This window comes from Brienomyrus brachyistius, chromosome 2 (genome assembly GCF_023856365.1).
Source record: "Brienomyrus brachyistius isolate T26 chromosome 2, BBRACH_0.4, whole genome shotgun sequence".
In the NCBI taxonomy this organism is placed as follows: Eukaryota; Metazoa; Chordata; class Actinopteri; order Osteoglossiformes; family Mormyridae; genus Brienomyrus; species Brienomyrus brachyistius.
The window spans coordinates 16,662,200-16,683,076 of record NC_064534.1 but is presented as its reverse complement, the minus strand read 5'-3'; the positions used below and the strand labels follow the sequence as shown (position 1 = coordinate 16,683,076).

Genomic DNA, 20,877 nt, shown 5'->3' with positions numbered 1-20,877 from the left:
ACAGGAAGTCTGCCCATCATAAACTAATGATTGGACCCTTGGGGGGACAAAAACACAAAAGCTTAATGGCTTAATTTCATTACCCAGGCAATCATACAGACATGGTTAAGCGTGAGATCCTGACTGGCAAGTCGTCAGTCTTGTAGGCATTGACACAGCATCATTGTGTCTCCTTGCATTCATACTGGGATGGGATCTCATTGCTCCATTGGATAAGGGTGTGGTTTTGTGTCTGTTTTGTATTTATTTATTTTTTTTGGAGCACAAGGCGCAGTAAATGAAGATACTGCAATTAAGACATGGCTGAAGAGATGTTGCAGGTCATAAAGGGGAAGTTACTGCATCTGCTACTAAGTGGATCAGAAAATGTAAGTAAAGCGCTTCAGAGGGAGTATCTCTGAACCAACTGTTTTTGTTCCCCTGTGATGCGAAACTTATTCCATAGCAAGGGCCCCTGGACGTGTAACCCCCCCCCCTCCAATTCCAGCCACACAGACCCCACAGGGCACCACAGAGACCACACTCTCAGAGACCAGAATAGCCCCATTGTGTTAGCATCTACTTCAATGCATATCAGTTCATTTCCAGATCGCTTGGGTATAGCTTGAGTTTATCCAGTATTACATTTTACCAAGAGCTACTGTCAGATTCTCTTATCTTCTAAGAAAACAGATTCTTCTTATTTCCATTTGGGTTGTGCCAATTTTACATACCTCTGTTTGGTTTGTGTGAGTCACCGGTTACGCTTCAGCAATTGCATTACAAGCTTCGTCTTCATGTTTACCATAATACAGACCATCTGAAAGACCGCAGTAAAGGGTACAGTAATGACTGGCTGCAGCATGTCAAGGCATCCAACAGTCATTGATGGCCACCTCTGCAAAAAGATAGGTGTTGGCCGATTACTATCAACGATTTGTTTCAAATTTTTCTACTCTGGCTAGCTTCTCTAGTTAAGCTCTCTAGCAAACTTTCTGTCATTCCTTGTCACATGGTTCTGTGCCCCATCCTAACCTGAGGGAGTCTCACAGTCTTGTTTCTGTTTACATGCATTACTAAAAATTCATTTTTAAAGACTTACTCTGGTTGGGATGATGATGTTGGGCAGGAAGGGCAACATGGATATTTTGGTACAGGTTGTGCAAAAATGTAGGTCAGAATAAAAACAAAAGACAGATATTTCAGTTTCCGTACAGGGGAAACACGCAGGCAAACAAGACTGCCACTGACTCTTGGGAATAATAATAACTGTGGTTTGGCAGCAAGGCTTGGCTGGGAGCCCAAGAGCAAACATATTGCTTTATATTATTGATAATTAGGCACAGGGACAAAATGATTCCATCACCTGACTTTTCCCCCGCCTAGAACATCGACCTCCCATCTTATACTTCTCAGTTTATGACAACTGGTTCAATATATATGTACTCAATTTTCAAATTTGTTTTCTCCCATAATGGGAGTGATGTGTTTGAAAAAAAAAGCATTGTTTTTGTGTTCAAGAGTAAAACTGGATAATTTTTTGGAAATACATAAGTCGGTACTGTGAATAAATTGTGTGTGTGTGTGTGTGTGTATATATATATATATATATATATATATATATATATATATACTGAACAAAAATATAAACGCAACACTCTTGTTTCTGCTCCCATTTTTCATGAGATGGACTTAAAGACCTACAATTCATTCCAGATACACAATATTACCATTTCTCTCAAACATTTCTCACAAATCAGTCTAAATGTGTGATAGTGAGCACTTCTGCTTTGCTGAGATAATCCATCCCACCTCACAGGTGTGCCACATCAAGATGCTGATCTGACATCATGGGTAGTGCACAGGTGTACCTTATACTGCCCACAATAAAAGGCCACCCTGGAATGTGCAGTTTTTTGCTTTATTGGGGGTCTGGGGACTCAGAACCGGTCAGTATCTGGTGTGACCACCATTTGCCTCATGCAATGCAACACATCTTCTTCGCATAGAGTTTATCAGATTGTCAATTGTGGCCTGTGGAATGTTGGTCCACTCCTCTTCAATGGCTGTGCGAAGTTGTTGGATATTAGTGGGAACTGGTACACGCTGTCGTATACGCCGGTCAAGCACATCCCAAACATGCTCAACGGGTGACATGTCCGGTGAGTATGCTGGCCATGCAAGAACTGGGACATTTTCAGCTTCCAAGAACTGTGTACAGATCCTTGCAACATGGGGCCGTGCATTATCTGTCTGAGTGGCTGGTCTCAGACGATCTTGGAGGTGAACCTGCTGGATGTGGAGGTCCTGGGCTGGTGTGGTTACACGTGGTCTGCGGTTGTGAGGCCGGTTGGATGTACTGCCATATTCTCTGAAACGCCTTTGGAGACGGCTTATGGTTGAGAAATGAACATTCAATGCACGAGCAACAGATCTGGTTGACATTCCTGCTGTCCGCATGCCAATTGCACGCTCCCTCAATGCTTGTGGCATCTGTGGCATTTTGCTGTGAGACAAAACTGCACATTCCAGGGTGGCCTTTTATTGTGGGCAGTATAAGGTACACCTGTGCACTACCCATGATGTCAGATCAGCATCTTGATGTGGCACACCTGTGAGGTGGGATGGATTATCTCAGCAAAGCAGAAGTGCTCACTATCACACATTTAGACTGATTTGTGAGAAATGTTTGAGAGAAATGGTAATATTGTGTATCTGGAATGAATTGTAGATCTTTAAGTCCATCTCATGAAAAATGGGAGCAAAAACAAAAGTGTTGCGTTTATATTTTTGTTCAGTGTATATACACACACTATGTATAGGCTGAGATTGCATAAATGAAGATATGTTGTTGGCAGGGCACGCCACTACTGGAATTAGGATGGGCAAAGATGGGTTGATAGAAAGATAAAATGTCAGGGTAAGTCCATGCCCTGTCTGTTGTTTCCCTCTTTGGCCAGCAGGTGTCACTGGCCATCTCATTTCTAGCGTTTGAGTCCGTAGTGATTGCTAATGACCTTTACCTGTTCCTTGTTGTTAGTCTCTAGTGTTTGGATCATTGTAATGGTTCACACTTGTCTTGCTTAACCCTTGTTACCAGTGTATTTACTACATGTGCTTGCCTTTGCCCTGTTCCTCAGTTAGTCATTGTGGAGTTTGTATGTGCTGTAGATGTTTGTTGATTGCTGTCCCTGTTCTTTTCCTGGCATGTAATTCCAGCACTTGGTAATCCTCACTGTGTGCCTGGGTGGGCTACGCATTTGTGGCAGTGATTAGAAGATTGCTGGTTCAAGCCTGGCTTCAGCAGGGTAGCCATGTCTGTGGGACCTTAAGCAAGGCCCTTAACCCCCAGCTCCATGGGTGCTGCTGCAGGTGGCTGCCTTTCACTGCCAAGCTTAATCTCACCTACATGTGTCAAGGAGAGCAAGATGTGGTAGGCGAAAAGAGAATTTCAATAAAGTGTCATTACTACTATTATTTCCTTTACCTGCTTTTGTTTTGACTTTTTGTCCCTTTTGTTTCCCGTTGGGTCAGACCGTTCTACAAAATATCCCCGTGTTGCTCCTAAGCCGCAGTGTGAAACGTCTTTATTATGCCCCGACATGACACAAAACAAATGGAATCATTTTTAACATTAAATTAAATGTATATATTAAGCATTAAAAAATATTGATCAATCTAAAACATTTTAAAAAATGACAGACGTGAGGGTTTTAGCGACACTTTTTCAGCGGATATCGGTGTCTCTTGGAGTGTGGTCTGCATGCACACACCATTCCCGCTACCCGCGCGAGCGTACGCTCACGCTTCCGTGCACATGGCAACATGGTCTAAATATAGTGCGCGAGCCCAGGAGCCCGGCAGCGATTGCGGCGACTTCCTGGGAGCGCGGGATCGCTTCCCTGCACAGTTTCCGTCTCTTTGCTCGCTGCTCCCCATCCTCTGTTTGTCATACACCCAGAGAGTACTGCTACCGTAATAGTGCATAGGCAAACTTGCAGCCAAGGCTGGCGTCGAATATATTACGTTACGTACCGGGGAAGCTGAGCTTCTTTCTTTTACTGGCTGCGGATCCATTTCACAGATAGGCACACAAGTACGCGCAACGAGAGGGGAGAGGAGTGTGTGCAGAGAGAAGGACCAAACGACGGATCAGTGTGTTCTCACGCGTACAAATTTACCTGCATTGCCAAACTTTTCTTAAGCACAATTATTGAATGTCATGAAATTTATCTTTCTTTGAACATATTGGAGAGTATGACAACACTAAAAAAGAACAATTACATCAAACAAAAAATTTAGTTAAAAGTTATTTTATATGCATACTTTACCTACTTTAAGTAGTCATTTAAAAACTGCCTATACTAAAAGTTTATCGTCATTGTGCCAGAACTTTATAAACTCGTCATATCCACAGCAGCTCATTTCTTCTCACAATTTTGAATATGCAAAATATTTAATCCGTTCCCGCGAATATGGGAAAAACGTTCTGTTCCTTTATTTTGTGATTATCCTTTTGTCATTTTTGCTACATATTGTAAATTTTCATAATAAAAAACCTGTGATGGTCACAGGAAATACTAGATGGTGACAGAAATGCTACTCTTGATTAAAAGACAAGAATGTGACGCATGTGTCTGTCTGCTGCCAAAGATCAGTCAAGGATTCTGATGCATCCTGGTCAGTGCTGAAGACCTCTGCTTCGTCCATAGATAACCACCGTCTTTATGTGAGTCTATCAGGAATAATGGGAAGCTTGTGGTTACAATCTGTTGCTGCATAATGAATGACAGTGGGTAAAATGTGTGTGTGTGGGGGGTGGGGGGGTTACTCACCAGGCTAATGCCCCTGGCTTTTTGCCTCTCTATCTGCTAATCTTGCGATTCCCAGGCTCTCTATGGCAGTCTGGCCCACAACATTGGCCTACAGAGAGGTTTGAATCTAATCCTGAATCATGGGGACTGACAAAAGTGTGCAAAATACTCCACTGGCATAGCTGGCAGGGAGCCCGGTGTGGTGTTACATGCCCTTGAGGTGTCCCTCTATCCCACCTTCCGCAATCTTGTACTCGCCAGCGAGAGGGGCCAGTGAGCTATCATCTGTCTGAGCACTGGAGCTCAGACAGGGGGTGGACACAGGAGGTGATTCACAAACTGACTTCAGAAGAAGGCTGCACATTAGAAGAGGAGGCAAATTTGCATCTTTCATATTTTTGTTGAGACAGTAATGTCTTCTTCAGTAGACTTAAAATGCACCAATTTATACCTGTCTCCTGATCCCACGCTACACCACATGTCTCCATAGAAACCATATGTAGCATATCTCCATAGAAACCATATCAACCTACAAATCATGTGAACATCATCCCAAGAGCTCCGACAGTTTACAGAGAAATGGAAATTAATTGTCCTCAAAGGGTCACAGCTATTAAATAAACCTGGGTTTGTTGTACAAGTGGTAGTATTGATGTAAAATACTGCATATAGCTTTCTTATTCCTCTTAATCAAATTTTCACGAGATCTTATAAATATAAATAACATCTATATGGCATGATTTTATATTACCTGTAAAGTTGTGGCAGGACACATCATTATGCTTGGATGACTGATGACAGAGAAATCAGACACTAATATAGCTATAAATAGGAATATTAAAAATGTATACAGTATGTTCCGGTAGTATAGTGAAGGACTGTCGTATAACTACCGAAATGCAAACACAAGGCATGGAGGCACTGCACTTTTCATTAGTTGATTTTTTCGATACAAACATACGTTGCATTTTTAAACTATACTCTAGTAATATCCAATCGAAAAAAGATAAGTCTAGTTTTAGTTTTGCTTATTAAAGTATGACAGGTATGCTGTTTGATTTAATATGCCAAATTACCATTCTGGGTAATTGTCCTGCATTGTGAGCTAAACAGGTTTCAATTCAAATGGTGTTTTGGTGCCTTCACTGCCAGTGATTCTACTGGCCTCTGTTCAGGACACAGATTGCTGATGAGTTACACCTACTGTAGTGGCACACTATAAACATGGCAAGCTTGATTTCTATGGGTTGAATAGCAGTTTTATTCATTCATTACTACCCCTAATCAAATCAATAACAATATACTACTTTGATTCAAAGCACATTAATGCTGAACCCTGAGGTTAAAAGGCTCAACTTAGAGGGCTATATGTAACCTATGTGGACCTACCCATTACACTTATCTGTGAGCTGTAATCCAATTGCATTCTAGTACATAAGTTTCACATTATTGATTTTCTTTGTATTGTAGCATATTGAAATAGTATAGCTGTAGATTATTTTAAACATTCATTGTAAGATTTAAATGTGATACAAATTGTTTGCTATTGCTATTTTAAACCTGGTTCTAAATGTCCTCAGTACTCCAACATTAAACAAAAATATTTCGCTAATATGTGAAATATCAGTAGATGTGTCCTGATCTTTGTTCATGATCTCCTCAACAGAAACAGCATTTCCAACACACAGCTTTAAAGAAAGGGAAGCTGGACCTGATGTTCTGGAGGTCAGATTTGGCCTTTACCGTACATCTCAGCCAGTTAGTCAGAGGGACTTGTCTTGTAAACTATGGTCACTTTGGCCTAAAAGTCATTTCCACATTGACTGGGAGGCACAGCTGAGGAAAGTCGTTCTTTGATCCAGCTGTCAGCATTACAACCTAAAACATGTTCTATCAGAAGTACACATGGTCCACACTTTTGCATAACAAGTCTCATTTTGGGACAAATGTGTATTCATTCAACGGGGCCACATAATCAGCCATTTTCATCAAAAAAATACTGACGCTCCCCAACCAGAGAACCCCAGTGGCAAAAACAAAAAGCACACAAATGCTGTCTTTAGGTAAATGCAGTCAGCATGTTGTAGAGTAGCTAGAGCACTGGATAACATGCCCCTCCATTGTTAAACTGACAAATATATTCCTTTGATTCTCACAAGTCAATTGTTGGTTAGCAATTGTTAGGCTTGGACCCTGTACTTCTCAACTGTGTTCCTCCTCTATAAATAATCAGCAGTTTTCTGGTTCAGATGGCAGCTGAGGGTAGAAAGGCTGAGTACTGTTAGCAGCTGCTTGGGATGCCATTCTCTCAGTTAGCACCTGTTGCAGACTTGAGTCTCTCCCCACTGAATGGTAACATCCGGCTTTTCTCTCTGCGAATTATGTTAAACTACCTCACATTCTGTTGCTAATCAATGCAAAGCAGCACTGAGTGATTTGAGACCAGGAAAATCTGTACCAAAAACAGCACATGGACATTTGCCGTAACATTTTTATCTGAGAAATTAATGCGGTGAACACATTATATATCAAATCTGCTGAAATGAAAGGGAAAACTTTTTTTTGACTTTATTTAAATTTCTGGTTTCATAGACAAGACTGAAAGATGGTTAATAGCTAAAAGGAGGAAAAAAACTAAACGTTCCACCAGCTGGCCATTTTTCACAAACATAAAATTTGAAAGCAGTATCTGTGGTGATGGGTTTTAAAAACAAAATACCTCACTGTCATCTCTCTACACAGTGTCATGTAAAAATACTAGCCCAAATCACTAAGTAATAACACGTTATGTCAAATGCCCAAAACACTAGCCTGACAGTCCAGTTCTGTCTGCAGCAGCTATTCAATGGTGTTCCCCGAATCAGCACTAAATATCTCAGTGTAAGATAACAGTTAATAAGCATGTACTAATTTTAACTCCCTTTCACCCATCTCATGTGCCTAAGATGTCATGTAAGGCTCAATGTCTAACAGTGTCTTCATAAATAGCACCCCCCAGACCACCTTTGTGTTATCATGTACAGCAACATACTACTGAGGACAACGCCAAGCCACATCATTCCTTCCTTATATGCAGGCCTTTGATCCAAAATGGCAGTAGCCTATCATCCTCCTTGGGCATAATTCCACTAACAAACGCTCTTGTCCTCATTGGTCTCAAGGTGTTAAGTCTTTTCCTGATTTTTTTTATTGAAAGGAAATCGGTAGATTATTACAGCAGGACACACATGAAACAGCTGCCATTTCACGTAACAAAGTACAGGAATAAAGATGTAATCAGTACATACGTGTGCATATATAAATTATATATACACGTGTATATATAAACATTAGCTGTAGTTAAAAAAGAAAAAAAAACACTATTGCTCCCATAATGTTTGACAAATCCGTAGCTGGGGAGAAAAGAGTAAAACTAAAATATAATGCAGATGTCCACGCCATGGTAAATGGACTGTCAACAGCACAGTAAACCATGTTTTAAAGTGCGACAACACGTGGGAGACAACACTAAACACTTCCATTTGCTGGTACAAAGGGACTGCTGCAGATTATTAGGGACTTTGAGATCATTAAATGAGAGCTATTCTCTAATAACTGCCATTGATGGTGTATCCAAGGTGCCAAGAACTCCAAATTGTTGCCAGACAATGATTTTTTTTTTGTTGCTTATTTTCAAAACATACTTTTCTCTTTACAAAGTAAAGAGAAAATGTTGCAGAGTCAATCAATACCAACATACATCATTCAGAATATGCAATAAATTAACACAAGGCAGCTCCAAACTGGAACAAACATGCACAATTTAAAATATTAAAAGGACCACTGGACACAAATCTGGATGTTTACACTGTTGCCCTAAATGAACAAAAATAACTTGAAATAAACAGCAAGCGACTCACTTCAGGATTGGACGAGTTTAGTAATTAGAGATTGGATGTAAATGTACGATAAGGGAAGGTGTAATATGGTACTAAAGAATGTAAAGTAATGTATGTATGCATGTATGAGTCATGTTTTTGTTTGTTTCTTTAATAACAGTGCAGCTACACTCATCCATATTTTCCCGGAAATGAAATAAATTCAAGAGAAAAAAATCCTCCAGGTCAAATCTTCTCCATCCCAGCTTTGTTTAAATAAATGTTTTTTTTTCCTTTAGCATTAAGAATCCCATATTCATATATATTTTCCATGTACTTATTTAAAAATAATTCTATGTTGGTTAATTCAGTTTTTTTTCCTTTAAAGTATTATCGTTTCCCATTTATACTTTTTAAAATCACCCATCCATGCTTTTTGTCCAAAACACATTGTATGACAAAATTGTTCCATGAACCCAATTAATATGTCCTTTAAAGTAGCTTGATTACTGGTGTAAAGCAATGTCCAGAATTGGCTGTTGATTCTAATAGCAGTTGAAAAGGTGATAAAAAAAAAAAAAAAAACTCCTCAGTCGGAACAGGTTCTTAAAAATTCCACGCGAAATGAAAGTGCAAAGAGTTATCCATGGCCCAGTCACTGCAGGACCGGCGTGCTCTATCTGTCTCGGCACTGATCTTCTGCGTGTCTTCTGAACACACTGGGACATAAACCCAATGGCATACCACATCCTAAACTTGAGTCAGACTCAGGCTCACCCAGATAGTCTAACCCCAATGCCTCACTGCATCATTTACTTAGGAATCAGACTCAGACCGCAGCCCCACCAGCATGAAAGTGACATGAACCGAGTCCTTGCACCTCTCCTATCTGTTTGACATAGTGGTGTGCTTTATGTACTATTGACATGTATCACTTAAACCGCCAAATCATCGAGCTTTGAGTTTGGGACCTACAGTCACTACTGGGCTGTTCTGCAGGTTCATTGCATTACAAACGAATCCAATCGAGCCACTGTTCACTACTGTGGAGTTACGATACATTCATGTGTTTGATACAAATAGTAATGGATGCTGATTTTTAACTAATGCTCTCTCCCTAATCTGCCAAATATAAGTCACATTTTATATAATTTATAGTACTTTTCTACCTAATTGTTTGGGTCCAGGAAAATGTCTTAAAATGTATAAATATATATTTTAATAGAAACAAAGTATAATAAGCTGCTGCGTTAGCTATATAGTTTGTAAAACCGATTGCTGGTTCCAAAGGGAGAAATGCTATTTTAGATGCGACCATTAAAAACATCTTAAGCGATTACAAGTCTCACCGACGAAAGTTTAACAGGTCAGCCAGTTAACTAGCTATCCACCTAAACTTTTTTCTGTAGACAATATTTTTACGACACTCTCAGTCATGTGTACTTTATTTACTCCACGATATTAGTATGAATGTTCGGGTCGTCATGCACTTTCCCCCCTTATTTCTGTATTTTCCGTGCCCCTTGTCCGGACCCATAAGTGGGTCTCGGTCAGTCGTCGTCCACGTCGTCGCCCTCAGACTCGTCTCCCCTCCGCTCGTACATCTTATCCCTCTGCCTCTCCTGGATTTCTTTCATCTCCTCCGCGTAACGGCAGAAGGCGCCCCCGAACTTGCTCCACGCTTTGAAGGGGACGGTAATCGAGTTCCTGTAGCTGGGCTTCACCTCGCTCACCCGCAGGAACACGCCGTACTTGTTGGAACCGACGTCGAAGAAGAACCGCTTGGAGTCCACCATGATTGAGGTGCCCTCAGGGAGCTCGCCGTAGCCGCCTGCCCCTCCGCCGCCGGCCAGCTCTTCATCATCCCCTCCGTAGTCATCGATGAGCTTGGCGAGAGCGTCACGGAACTCGATGAGTCCCTGTGCGGGAAGGGCGATGGTCTGGCCGGACTGCATGCCGACCCCAGGGCCTCCGGCTACTCCGAACCCCGGCCCACGGTTAACTGTCTGTCGGATCCGAAGAAACCTTCCTCGCTGGTTCTCCTTCAGATCGAGGTAGTATTTTCTGTTTTCGCGAACCAAGAACTCACTTTTTAGGGCCCGCCGAGGCCCGCCGTCCTCGCCCCCGGAGGACTGCGCGATCTGCTCAGGGCTGCTGGGCCCCAACTGGGCGTAGTGCTCTATGAAATCCCCCAAGTAGTCGCGGAACTCAGCCGCCACGGACATTGAGAGGGTCAGGCGACTTTTGGAGCCGCCGGCTCCTACCTCGGCTATTTTGATGAACCGACCCTTAGAGTTCTGCTTCACGTCCAGATAGAAGCGCTTGTTCTGGATGTCAAGCCGCTTGGAGGCGAGCTCCTGGGTCTCTTGCTCACGCTGGAAGTGCTGAAAGCTGCTGCCGCCGCCTCCCCCTCCTCCGCCGCCGCGCTCGCTCCCGCTGTCTCCATCCGCCATCTTCGCCTCCAGCAGCCAGCTCCTCTCTCTTGCGTGCTTTCCCTCCCCCCTGTCCCAGCGCACACCCACTTAGCGGGCACGATGGAGTCCCGCCCAGTACGGCTCCATTGGCCTTGGGCTTGTCAGTTACCGGAGAACCTACTAACTGCGCCAGTTCATGGGTACAGCACAGTTGCCAGTAACGCAAACCTGCGCATCCATTCGACATGACAGGACGTAAAATAACGTGTTAATTGTGGTAATTTCCCCTGGCCTATTGGCACGCTTCGCCGTGCTGACGTATGCAATGCCGTCATCACGTGTTTTATTATTGGTCACCGTTTTGTTGTCATTTGGAATACCTTTCTGGAGTTTTATAAGTTTAGATACTCTCATAATCAGCAAAATCCATGTCCCGTAAGTTTGCTTCTAAGGAGTGTGTGTTTATCTTTTGGTATTATAGGGAGCGAAGTTGAATGTAATTGTAACGAAACATCCATCCATCCATCCAATTATTCTCCCCAAGAGGGCAAAATAAAAAAGTATGTCTGTTTTATATGACTTTTTTGGACGTTGAAGTGTAATGTCATATTTTATCACATGGTTTTAAGCGGCTTGTTGTGCCGTTTAAGTGTTATTATAGGATGTACCATAATCAGTTACCTATTATTAATTGCGTGCATTTATTCCGGCGTCTTTGCAATCCCTCCCTCGTTTTAGATCCGTGCGCAAAAAACGCTAGTTGAAGCTGAAGTGGGGGGATGGGAGCCATTTAAACAAACGGAGATACGATTGGCTGGAGTAATTATTCAAACCAGCACCGCGTGATGCTATTGGTCATCCTGCCTGGTTCAGATGTTGCTCCCTAACAGACTTGAGAGGAGGTTTATTGTTTCTCTTCGTCGCGAACGGAAAATTTCTTGCTGAGATCTGGATTCCGAAGTAGAAAAATCAGAGAAGGGTTTACAATGGTAGTATTTTACTTTACCCGCTCGATCGATTGCATTTCTTTATGTAACAGTGATTTCCCCATATGCTGATTTTGAAGTTTTACTTTGCTAGCTTGGAATGTTATAAGAAGCTAATTCCGTAAGCCGGCGCTAATTAATTTTTCAATTTTGTGATTTTTTTAAATGATTGCTTACTAATATTGCTATGGTCAACTTCTCTAGCATTCAAGTGATTAGTAATCCAGTCCTCTTTGATCAACTTCTGCACTCCTATAAGTGCTCATGGTTAAAGGACGGGGCTTTTTTTCTGCGAACTAATCAAATAGGGCTGCTTTTTGGTGGTAATACGGTAATTCCATTAATTAAATTGGTTGGTTTCTTTTAGTAGAACTGTTAGTTAACTACACCTCATTTGCTTAATATTTGTTAAATGAGCTTCATCATCTAGAGTTGAGTGGTTGACGTTGGGAGTGATTTGTCTCCGTAACCCGTTAATTAAACTCCTTGGATTGGCGTGCACTGTATTTTTTTGTGTATGAATTGCAGTGCATTGATTTGCTGTATTGTACTCGCAGCCACTGTATAATGTCCATATTTTGGAGTCTGTTCATTTGGGTCTTTATACCTGTGTGTATTTGAAAAAGATCTCTGTTGGCGGGAAAACAGCGCCGTGATCTGCGGGTAACTTGGCTACGCGGTTGGATGGTTCATCACTGTAAACTAGTACATTCAACGTTTAAAATGCAGTTAAGAGGGGGGAAAAGCTAGTTTGGCGTAAAATGCACGTAAAGTGGATATTTTGTGTTTTTTGTAAGAAATTCAGTTCCGTTCAGATAATTCCCAGTATCAAGTCGGGCTTTGGTAATCGCATTATACTAAAGGATTTTGAATGTGTCGTTGACAACCGTTTTCCGATGCAAAGTACTTGGGTAAAGTGTTAGCTAACGATAAGGGTATTTCTTGATGTGCGATATGGTATTCTGAAGATTAAATGCAAATAATACATTTAAGATCAAAGTGAAATGTGGCTACGATTCAATACTCCTGTAGTGCGATGGCAGGTGGTCTGATTATTCCTGTGCACTATCAGTGAGTTAAATTGTCAGAATGACGCTATCTGCACTTAGTTTTGGGTACTCGCACTTTCTCTCTTTGCACAGTTTATTATGGACAATACTGACCGATCATAGGATAGTTCCTTTTTTAATCTAAGGCTAATCCCCTGCTGTAAAGCACAGAATGAGTTTGTTTGGCATCTGCACATTAGTTGAGCGTGTAATTGCCGCTTTAGTGTAGCTTCTGGAAGCTAGGGTGCACTGCTTGCGTGTTAAAATCAATTTGACCGTGTCCTCTTTACTTTAACTGCTTAATAAAGGCTAAATGAGATGTTTGAAATGCCACCGTCTAGTTATGCTCTGGTTGATGGAAAGTCATTATGCTGCCCTCCATCTATTTAAAGCATTTTTAAAACTTTTTGTCATAGCAGTGATTTTTTTTTTGTGACACTTACGCTAGAATGGAAAAACTGAGCAGTTAATTTAAGTGTGGTTTCCTTTTTTGCAAAACTAATAATGGTTTTTTGTTTTTGTTTGTTTGTTTCAAGGCAAAATCAGGGTTCCAGAGTGTGACCGGTTTGGTTATAAGTGCAACCAAAAATCTGTCCAGTGTGACTAAAGTATTTCCTTACTCACACTGGTGCACCTAACGTTTTGCAGGTCTGTTTTTTTCTATTCTTTCCCTGCATATGTGTGTGTGGTTTTTTTCCCCCCTGAAACTCACACTCATGGAAGAACATCAAGGTCAGAGCCAAGGCAGAGAAGGGGCCAGTCTTTGCCTCAAAAAAATTGGGTGCACCTTAAATTTTGTGGTAGTGCACCTAAATGGAAAAGGTTAGGCACACCAGTGCAACCAATGCAAAGAGTTAGTCTAGAGCTCTGAAAATATTTGATCAATCTACATGGATTGGATAAATTCTGTAGTGAAGTTTTATGTTATCGGGTGGTTGTGTATTAATATAAATTTGACACTTGTGCTGGTAGAAACCCAATTTTTTGTGGAACGCACAAAGTCCTGCAAGAGATTCATGCAAGTAGTCCAAATCCATCTGCAACCATCTAAATGTCATGTGCGGTGGGTTCATGGACCATAGCGTTGGGCTTTTCCGTCAGTCTGACTTGTCATCTCCCTCTCAGGCTGGAGGAAAGGCTGGAAAAGACAGTGGGAAGGCCAAGGCCAAAGCAGTGTCTCGCTCACAGAGGGCTGGACTGCAGGTAAGCTCAGCGGCCTTAGCTGCCTAACAGTATGAGCAAGTAGACATCCATCTGTCAGCTACATGTGTGCTGCCACTGAATTACTGTTCGTTCTTCCTGTAGTTCCCAGTGGGCCGTATCCACAGACACTTGAAGACCCGTACCACAAGCCATGGGAGAGTCGGGGCAACAGCGGCCGTCTATAGTGCCGCCATCCTTGAGTATCTTACAGCTGAGGTGGGCTGAATACCAGCCTTTCCATCTCGTTAAGATACATCCCTGTTTCCAAGAAAGTTGGGATGCTGTCTAAAATGTAAATAAAAACAGAATGCGATCATTTGAAAATAAGATAAGCCCGTTTTTAATTGAAAATAAAATACAGACAGCACATCAACTGAAATTGTTTTATGACAGAAATGCTGAATTTGAATTTGTGCCCGCAACATACGTAAAAAGTTGGGACGGGACAAGAAAAGACTGGAAAAGTAATGTGACGCTACAACAAAACACGGGATTGAATATCACACAATTAATTGTTAATTGGCAGCAGGCCAGTAAGATGATTGGGTATAAAAAGAGACTCCCAGACAGGCAGAGTCTCTGTACAGTGAAGATGGGGGGAGATTCTCCCCTCTGTGGAAAAACAGCGTGGACAAATAGTGCAACAGTTGAAGACAAATGTTCAATATAATATTACGATGAATTTGGGAATTTCATCTATGTAATATCTGATTCAGAGAATCTAGAGAAATTTCTCTACGTGAGGGTCTAGGCCAAAAACCAATATTGGATAGCCGTGATCTTCAGGTCATCAAGCAGCCCTGCATCAAAAGCAGACAGGATTCTATAGTGAAAATCACTGCATGGGCCCATGAACCCTTCCAAAAACCACTGTCTGTGAACACAGTTCATTGCTGCATCCACAAATGCAGTATAAATCATAAAGAAACCACGTCTAAACATGGGCCCAGAAACACAACTTCTCTGGGCCCAAGTTCATTTAAGAAGGATAGGCAAAATGGTGAACTGTCCTATGCTCTGACAAATCAGCATTTCAAATTCTTTTTGGAGGTCATGGACACGGTGTGCTCTGGGCTTAACGGGAGAGTGAACATTCAGCTTGTTACCAGTACAAAAGCCGGCATCCATGATGGTATGGGGTGCATTAGTGCCCATGGCTTGGATAGCTTGCACGTCTGGGAAGGCACCATTAATGCTGAATGATATATATGTGGGTGTTGGAGCAACACATGCTGCCTCCAGACAACATCTTTTTCGGGGAAGTCTTTGTATATATCAGCGAGGAAATGCGATACTACGTGCATTACGGCAGCACGGCTCCATCGGAGAAGAGACTGGGTGCTAGACTGGCTTGCCTGCGGTCCAGACCTGTCACCCGTTAAAAACATTTGATGTATTGTAACACAAAAAAATATATATATATGACAAGAGACCCTGAACTGTTAAGCTGTTGAAATCCTATATCAGGCAAGAATGGGTCAACATTTTGCTTTCCAAACTTCAGTAGCTGGTCTCAGTTTTCAAAATGTTTACTGTGTTAAAGGAAGAGGCAATGTGATGCTGATCAGAATCGTCCTGTCCCACCTTTTTTTGTAACGTAGCTGGCATCAAATTTATTGAGAAATTTTGTTTTTGATGTCTTCTTTTTTTCAATTACATATGAGTTTATATGATTTGTAAATCATTTCTTTCTGTTTTTTATATTTTACACAGGGTCCCCACTTTATTGGAAATGGATTTGTATTCCCTGTATTGCATTTTGTGCGATAGCCCTCAATTGAATTACAATGACACAGAACGTTACCCACTCGTGAGATGTGCTGCTTTGCTAGGGCATTTCTTGACTTTGTCTCCGGTTGCTTCAGAGGCTGATATCTATAATCCATGGTGTTGACATTTAATATTGCAGGTATTTCAAAGATCACTCTGCTGATGAATCTTCAGTTATATATTTTAATTAAATGGACTGCAGTTGTTACTGGTGTCTCTTTGCCACAATCTGTCAAATTTTCATTTGACTCAGTTTTCACTGTTCTAATATGCAACCTTTTGTTATATACTGTGACAAAAAGTAAACGGAATTGAGAAAAAACCTGATGTGAACATTTAATATTTCACATAGTGCTTGGCAAATTTACTGGACTGGAAAAACTTGTCCCAGACAGTGGTGCTATTCAAGTTAGGCATACAGCATGTAATGTGTATGAATATAATTATAAATACTTTGGAAGTAACACATGAATGATTGATTCTTTTTGGCGGGTTAATGACTAGGTTTGCAGGAAAAGTGAAACCGGAACAATGAATTGATGCTTTAGAGTGGAAACAGTGGTTGGACTTTGTGAACCTACCTCCATGCTTGCAGTGGAACTCATCTGACGTAATAGCCGTTTTTTTGCAGTTTTGTAATCATTTTAGTGAGGAGGTTAATTTTTAGATGCATTTTTTCAGTTCATTGAAATGCGAAAGCATTGAGTCACACGGTAACATCACAGTGAGACGTTTGCATTCTTCAGGGGAGTAGCTGGTCACTCACATTGCTGTTTTTGTGTTGCAGGTGTTAGAGTTGGCAGGAAATGCTTCAAAAGATCTCAAGGTGAAACGTATCACCCCCCGTCACCTACAGTTGGCCATTCGTGGGGACGAGGAGTTGGACTCACTCATCAAGGCCACTATCGCAGGAGGAGGTAAGTCCACTGGGGTTCAGTCATCAGAGGATGGCATGTGTTTAAATGCAATTTGCAAATGGATACAGATGAATGAAAAATAATTGGTTGCAGTTTTAATTCTTTGGTAAGTTGGATGTATGCTAAGCCCTTTAGCTCTGCTGTGGGTTGATGAGTGTTTTTGTGTGTCTCTCTCTCTCCCTGCAGGTGTCATTCCTCACATCCATAAGTCTCTGATTGGGAAGAAGGGCCAGCAGAAGACTGCATAAGAGATGTGGCTACCTGGGTTGTGTGTCCTCCACTGAAACTGTGCAGATGGAGATGCCACCCAGCTCAGGCTACCTTTGTTTATTCTTTTGTTTTTCATTTTTATTTGTTGTAGTTTAAAGTGTTAAGATTTGGCATTGTAATATTTCAAAATCTACGCAAATACTAAAGCGAATCATTTGTTTTTAGATTGACAGTTTGGGGGGGTTGAATTTCTTGTGACTGATTTTGATTGGTGAGGGTTGTAAAGTGTTTTATACTAAGATGGAAATGTTAACCTTTAAAAGAAAAAAATAACTTTTTCCATTGGTCTTGCAGTACTGTGCCTATTTTTGGTGTATTTTTTGAATGTCTATAGAATTCATATGAACTGTCGGCTGTTGTGTTTAATGCCAAGACATGATGTAAAGCACTGCAATACTACAATAACAATTCAAGTTCATTCACTGCGATTCTTCATCTTCAGCTGTTTTCAGTGTTCTGAGTACCGTTATTATTTTTGTCCCTTTTATCTCGTGTGGCTGCTGATTAGGGTATTTCTGAGTGTCCTTCACAAGCCATTAAGAGTAGGAGCCATGAGTTACTAGCATATAGATCCATTCACTCAGCATTTTTCTAAGGTTTGACATCCAGGAAGTTTTAGGATTCCGTATCTTTACTGGGCATTACTCAGCATTGTATACTTGCATCCTTTGATCATGTGCTGTATACTGTAGGTGAAGAAATTCAAGAACTTGATTTCTCATCTTGTCCAGTGTGGGGTGATGATTTAATATGCTTCACATTTATTTCTGTACTGTCAGGCATAGATTTTCCTTATCGTCACAAAGTGGGTGTTTCAGGTAAGTATTTTTATGTTGAACATGTTTTTCAAAATTAAGGTTTGCAGTGGCTATAGATGCATACGGCTTGCACTGAATCTGGAGGTGAATGCTGCTCAGCAGACTGTGAGAGGTGCTTTTCTGCTGCTATGGTATGGGGTGACTATAGTACCACTCGCCCATCACTGGGCCTTTGAGCCAGGTCCTTAACCTGAGTTTCTCCAGGGATTTGCAAACCCTATTGGCTACACCAGTTTCACAAGGTGGCATCCTGGGATGTTTTTCCAGCTGTCCTGAAGGACGTCCTGTAATATATTAAGCACTCATTGGCTGCATTTCCTTTACGCTGGACAAATTCCTCCAAAACCATTTCTACTGTATTTAGGTCAGGTGGCCAAGTCATGTGATGTGACACGGGTGCTTGCCTTCATAGGCAGCTTGGCGTGTCAAAACTTTTGACACACTGTACATGGGAACCTGAGTACTTAAGTTTTCCGATAGGTTTGCAAGTTTTAGGAAGATAAGTGAAAACTTGGTTGTGCTGTGGTTCTGTAGGTGATGTCATGTGACCTGTCCCTGCTCTGTGTTTGTGGACTAAGCATGTTCTTCCATTATGTAGGCTTCGTTCAAATGCTCCGATTTCCTCCCAAAACATGTTACATGAACATTCATCTCTGAATTGCACAGTGTGTGAACGTCTTGCAGTGGCCTGGTCTCCCATCCAGTGTGACCCCTGCTTTTTGCCCTGTGTTTTCTCTGATAGATTTCAATCTTGCCAAAGATTTAGTTTAGTCTGACTTGTTAAAACAAGTATAATTCAAAATCAAATTGCATATTCACCAGAGGGAAGATCCTCATTTGCAAATTAAGCCATTCTTTCATTGGAAGAGCGATCCATTTAAATATGGGTAACCCCATATGTTTTTCTGTTCCAGTTTGATTTGTTCTTCAGATAAGATGCTAATTATACGAAATATTTCAATGTCGAATACTGTTGAAAATCTGTGCCTAAAAACAGCTGCATCGCCTAGATTAGATGCACGTGACATTCCTCTTTACCTCTTTCCTTGGCTTTGATGTCGAGGTTGGATATAGTCCCTGTAAGCTCAGTCGTAACTGGTGTCACCCTTGGGGCACCAAGCCAAAGAAATCGCTGATTTGGTGTGCAGTAACCTACGCAGTGATTTAACCATTGAGTTGTATGTTGTTGGTTTGCGTTAGTGCTGCTGCTCTGTGGGTTAATCAGTAAGTTTTTTTCAGAGTGTGACTGAGTGTTCCGTTAAGGACTGACGCCCCGATTTCTACGTTAAGGTTTTTATTTTAAATGAGTTTTTTACCCCGTGCCGTTTACTAGATAAACTGTTGAAAACTTTAAAATGGAGGTTTTCCCCAGCTTGGTGAAATTTACCACAGGGTTGTTAATTTCGGTCAACTAGCTGGAGTGAGATTTTCAATTACATTTAAATGCATATGACAGTTTCATTACTTTGGTCTTTAGGTTTTACAAACTGCCGCACCCCTTTTGATTTCGTAAATTTTAGGTTTAATGGAATTATATAGATTTATCGTAAGATTTCTTGCATGAGGGTGAGAGTCACGCTAGATGCCTGCAACCAGCAAGGTCCGTTGTATATCGGAGCGGTTTCACAGAACATAGGAACTCATATGGCCTCTTGAAGTCCGACGGAAATTGTTCATCATGTACAAGTAACCAATTTCAGTTCGGTTTTCCCTTTTTGCTTAGCATTTTATAATTTATTTTGTTAAAGCTGCAATGTCCTGTCAGTTTTTACAATAATATCTAAACATCTGTTTCTCTTGCAAACCCCTGCCAAAAAATCTGTATGGATCCAAACACCAGCAACTCCATAAATAGATTTCAGGATCGAATACCAGAAAATACGTGGGAAATCATAAGAACTTGGGCTCATTTTTTTATATTATCCAATAGGTGCCCATCTTTTAATGGGCGGGTAGCAAGCAAAATTTAATACAGACAAAAGCGTTTTATGTTGGTTGCTACTTCAGTCCCTTTGCCATAATACGCTAGTTTACTGGATATGCACCATTTTGACTATAGAGGGCGCGATTGTGTTTTTAATGTGAAAGTTCAGATTGGTCTGGGTTTATTGCTGCTCTATGAAACGTGTAAAATACATTGATTATCCAGAGAATGCATATAAAGCAAATATAAGAAAATATTAGAAATTCTGTGTTAGAATTTCTCCGTAGAAGAAGAGTAACAAAACCATTTTTCTGGAAAGGTTTCCTAATATTTGCGGGAGATTTTTTTTTGTTTTGTTAGAAATGAATCGACTATAGGTTCTTGAAAATATTTTCCCCAACACCGCATTCTGCAGGTTAGATGTGGATCATCTGTTTACAAGTTTAAAAGTACAGTTTAAATGTAGACAATCTAGACACATATTGTGCTGTTTCAAGGCCAATGGCTGTTAGCCTATGGAATACTTAATTAACCTTAATTGCTGTAATCATTAAGCATCCAATTAATCAATTAATTGCTGATTAATTAACAAATATTAAAAACGAATGCATTTCATATATTGTGCATGACGTGGCTGTGGTATTTATAGTTTTTAAAGTTTAGTCACGCTGTGGAACTTTGGAAATTGTCTTGTTTTTGAGCTACAGGAAATATGTTCAGGCTTGAGACACTTTTCACTGAAAGCTCTTATAAAGCACTTAGTCAGTACACAATTCAATGTTTTCTTATGCTCTTACCAAATTGGCTTTTTAAATGTAGTTCAGCTATGCATCAGGATGGTTAGTATTCAGTCAAAATGGTGAAATTTCTTCAGTG

The 20,877-nt window shown here is 41.0% G+C and overlaps 2 protein-coding genes across 2 annotated transcripts; one reads left to right on the top strand and one right to left on the bottom strand.

Moving 5' to 3' along the window:
- Nucleotides 1-7,345: 7,345 nt before the first annotated feature.
- Nucleotides 7,346-11,313, bottom strand: LOC125715775 (transcriptional activator protein Pur-beta-like). Its single transcript, XM_048987691.1, has one exon. The coding sequence runs from the start codon at nucleotides 11,101-11,103 to the stop codon at nucleotides 10,201-10,203; it is 903 nt and encodes a 300-aa protein (XP_048843648.1). The 5' UTR covers nucleotides 11,104-11,313; the 3' UTR covers nucleotides 7,346-10,200.
- A 591-nt stretch (nucleotides 11,314-11,904) lies between these two features.
- On the top strand, nucleotides 11,905-17,687 carry LOC125715788 (histone H2A.V). The gene is made up of 5 exons (XM_048987733.1): nucleotides 11,905-12,053; nucleotides 14,225-14,302; nucleotides 14,405-14,518; nucleotides 16,860-16,989; nucleotides 17,176-17,687. The coding sequence occupies exons 1-5, from the start codon at nucleotides 12,051-12,053 to the stop codon at nucleotides 17,235-17,237; spliced, it is 387 nt and encodes a 128-aa protein (XP_048843690.1). The 5' UTR covers nucleotides 11,905-12,050; the 3' UTR covers nucleotides 17,238-17,687.
- The last annotated feature ends 3,190 nt before the right edge of the window (nucleotides 17,688-20,877 follow it).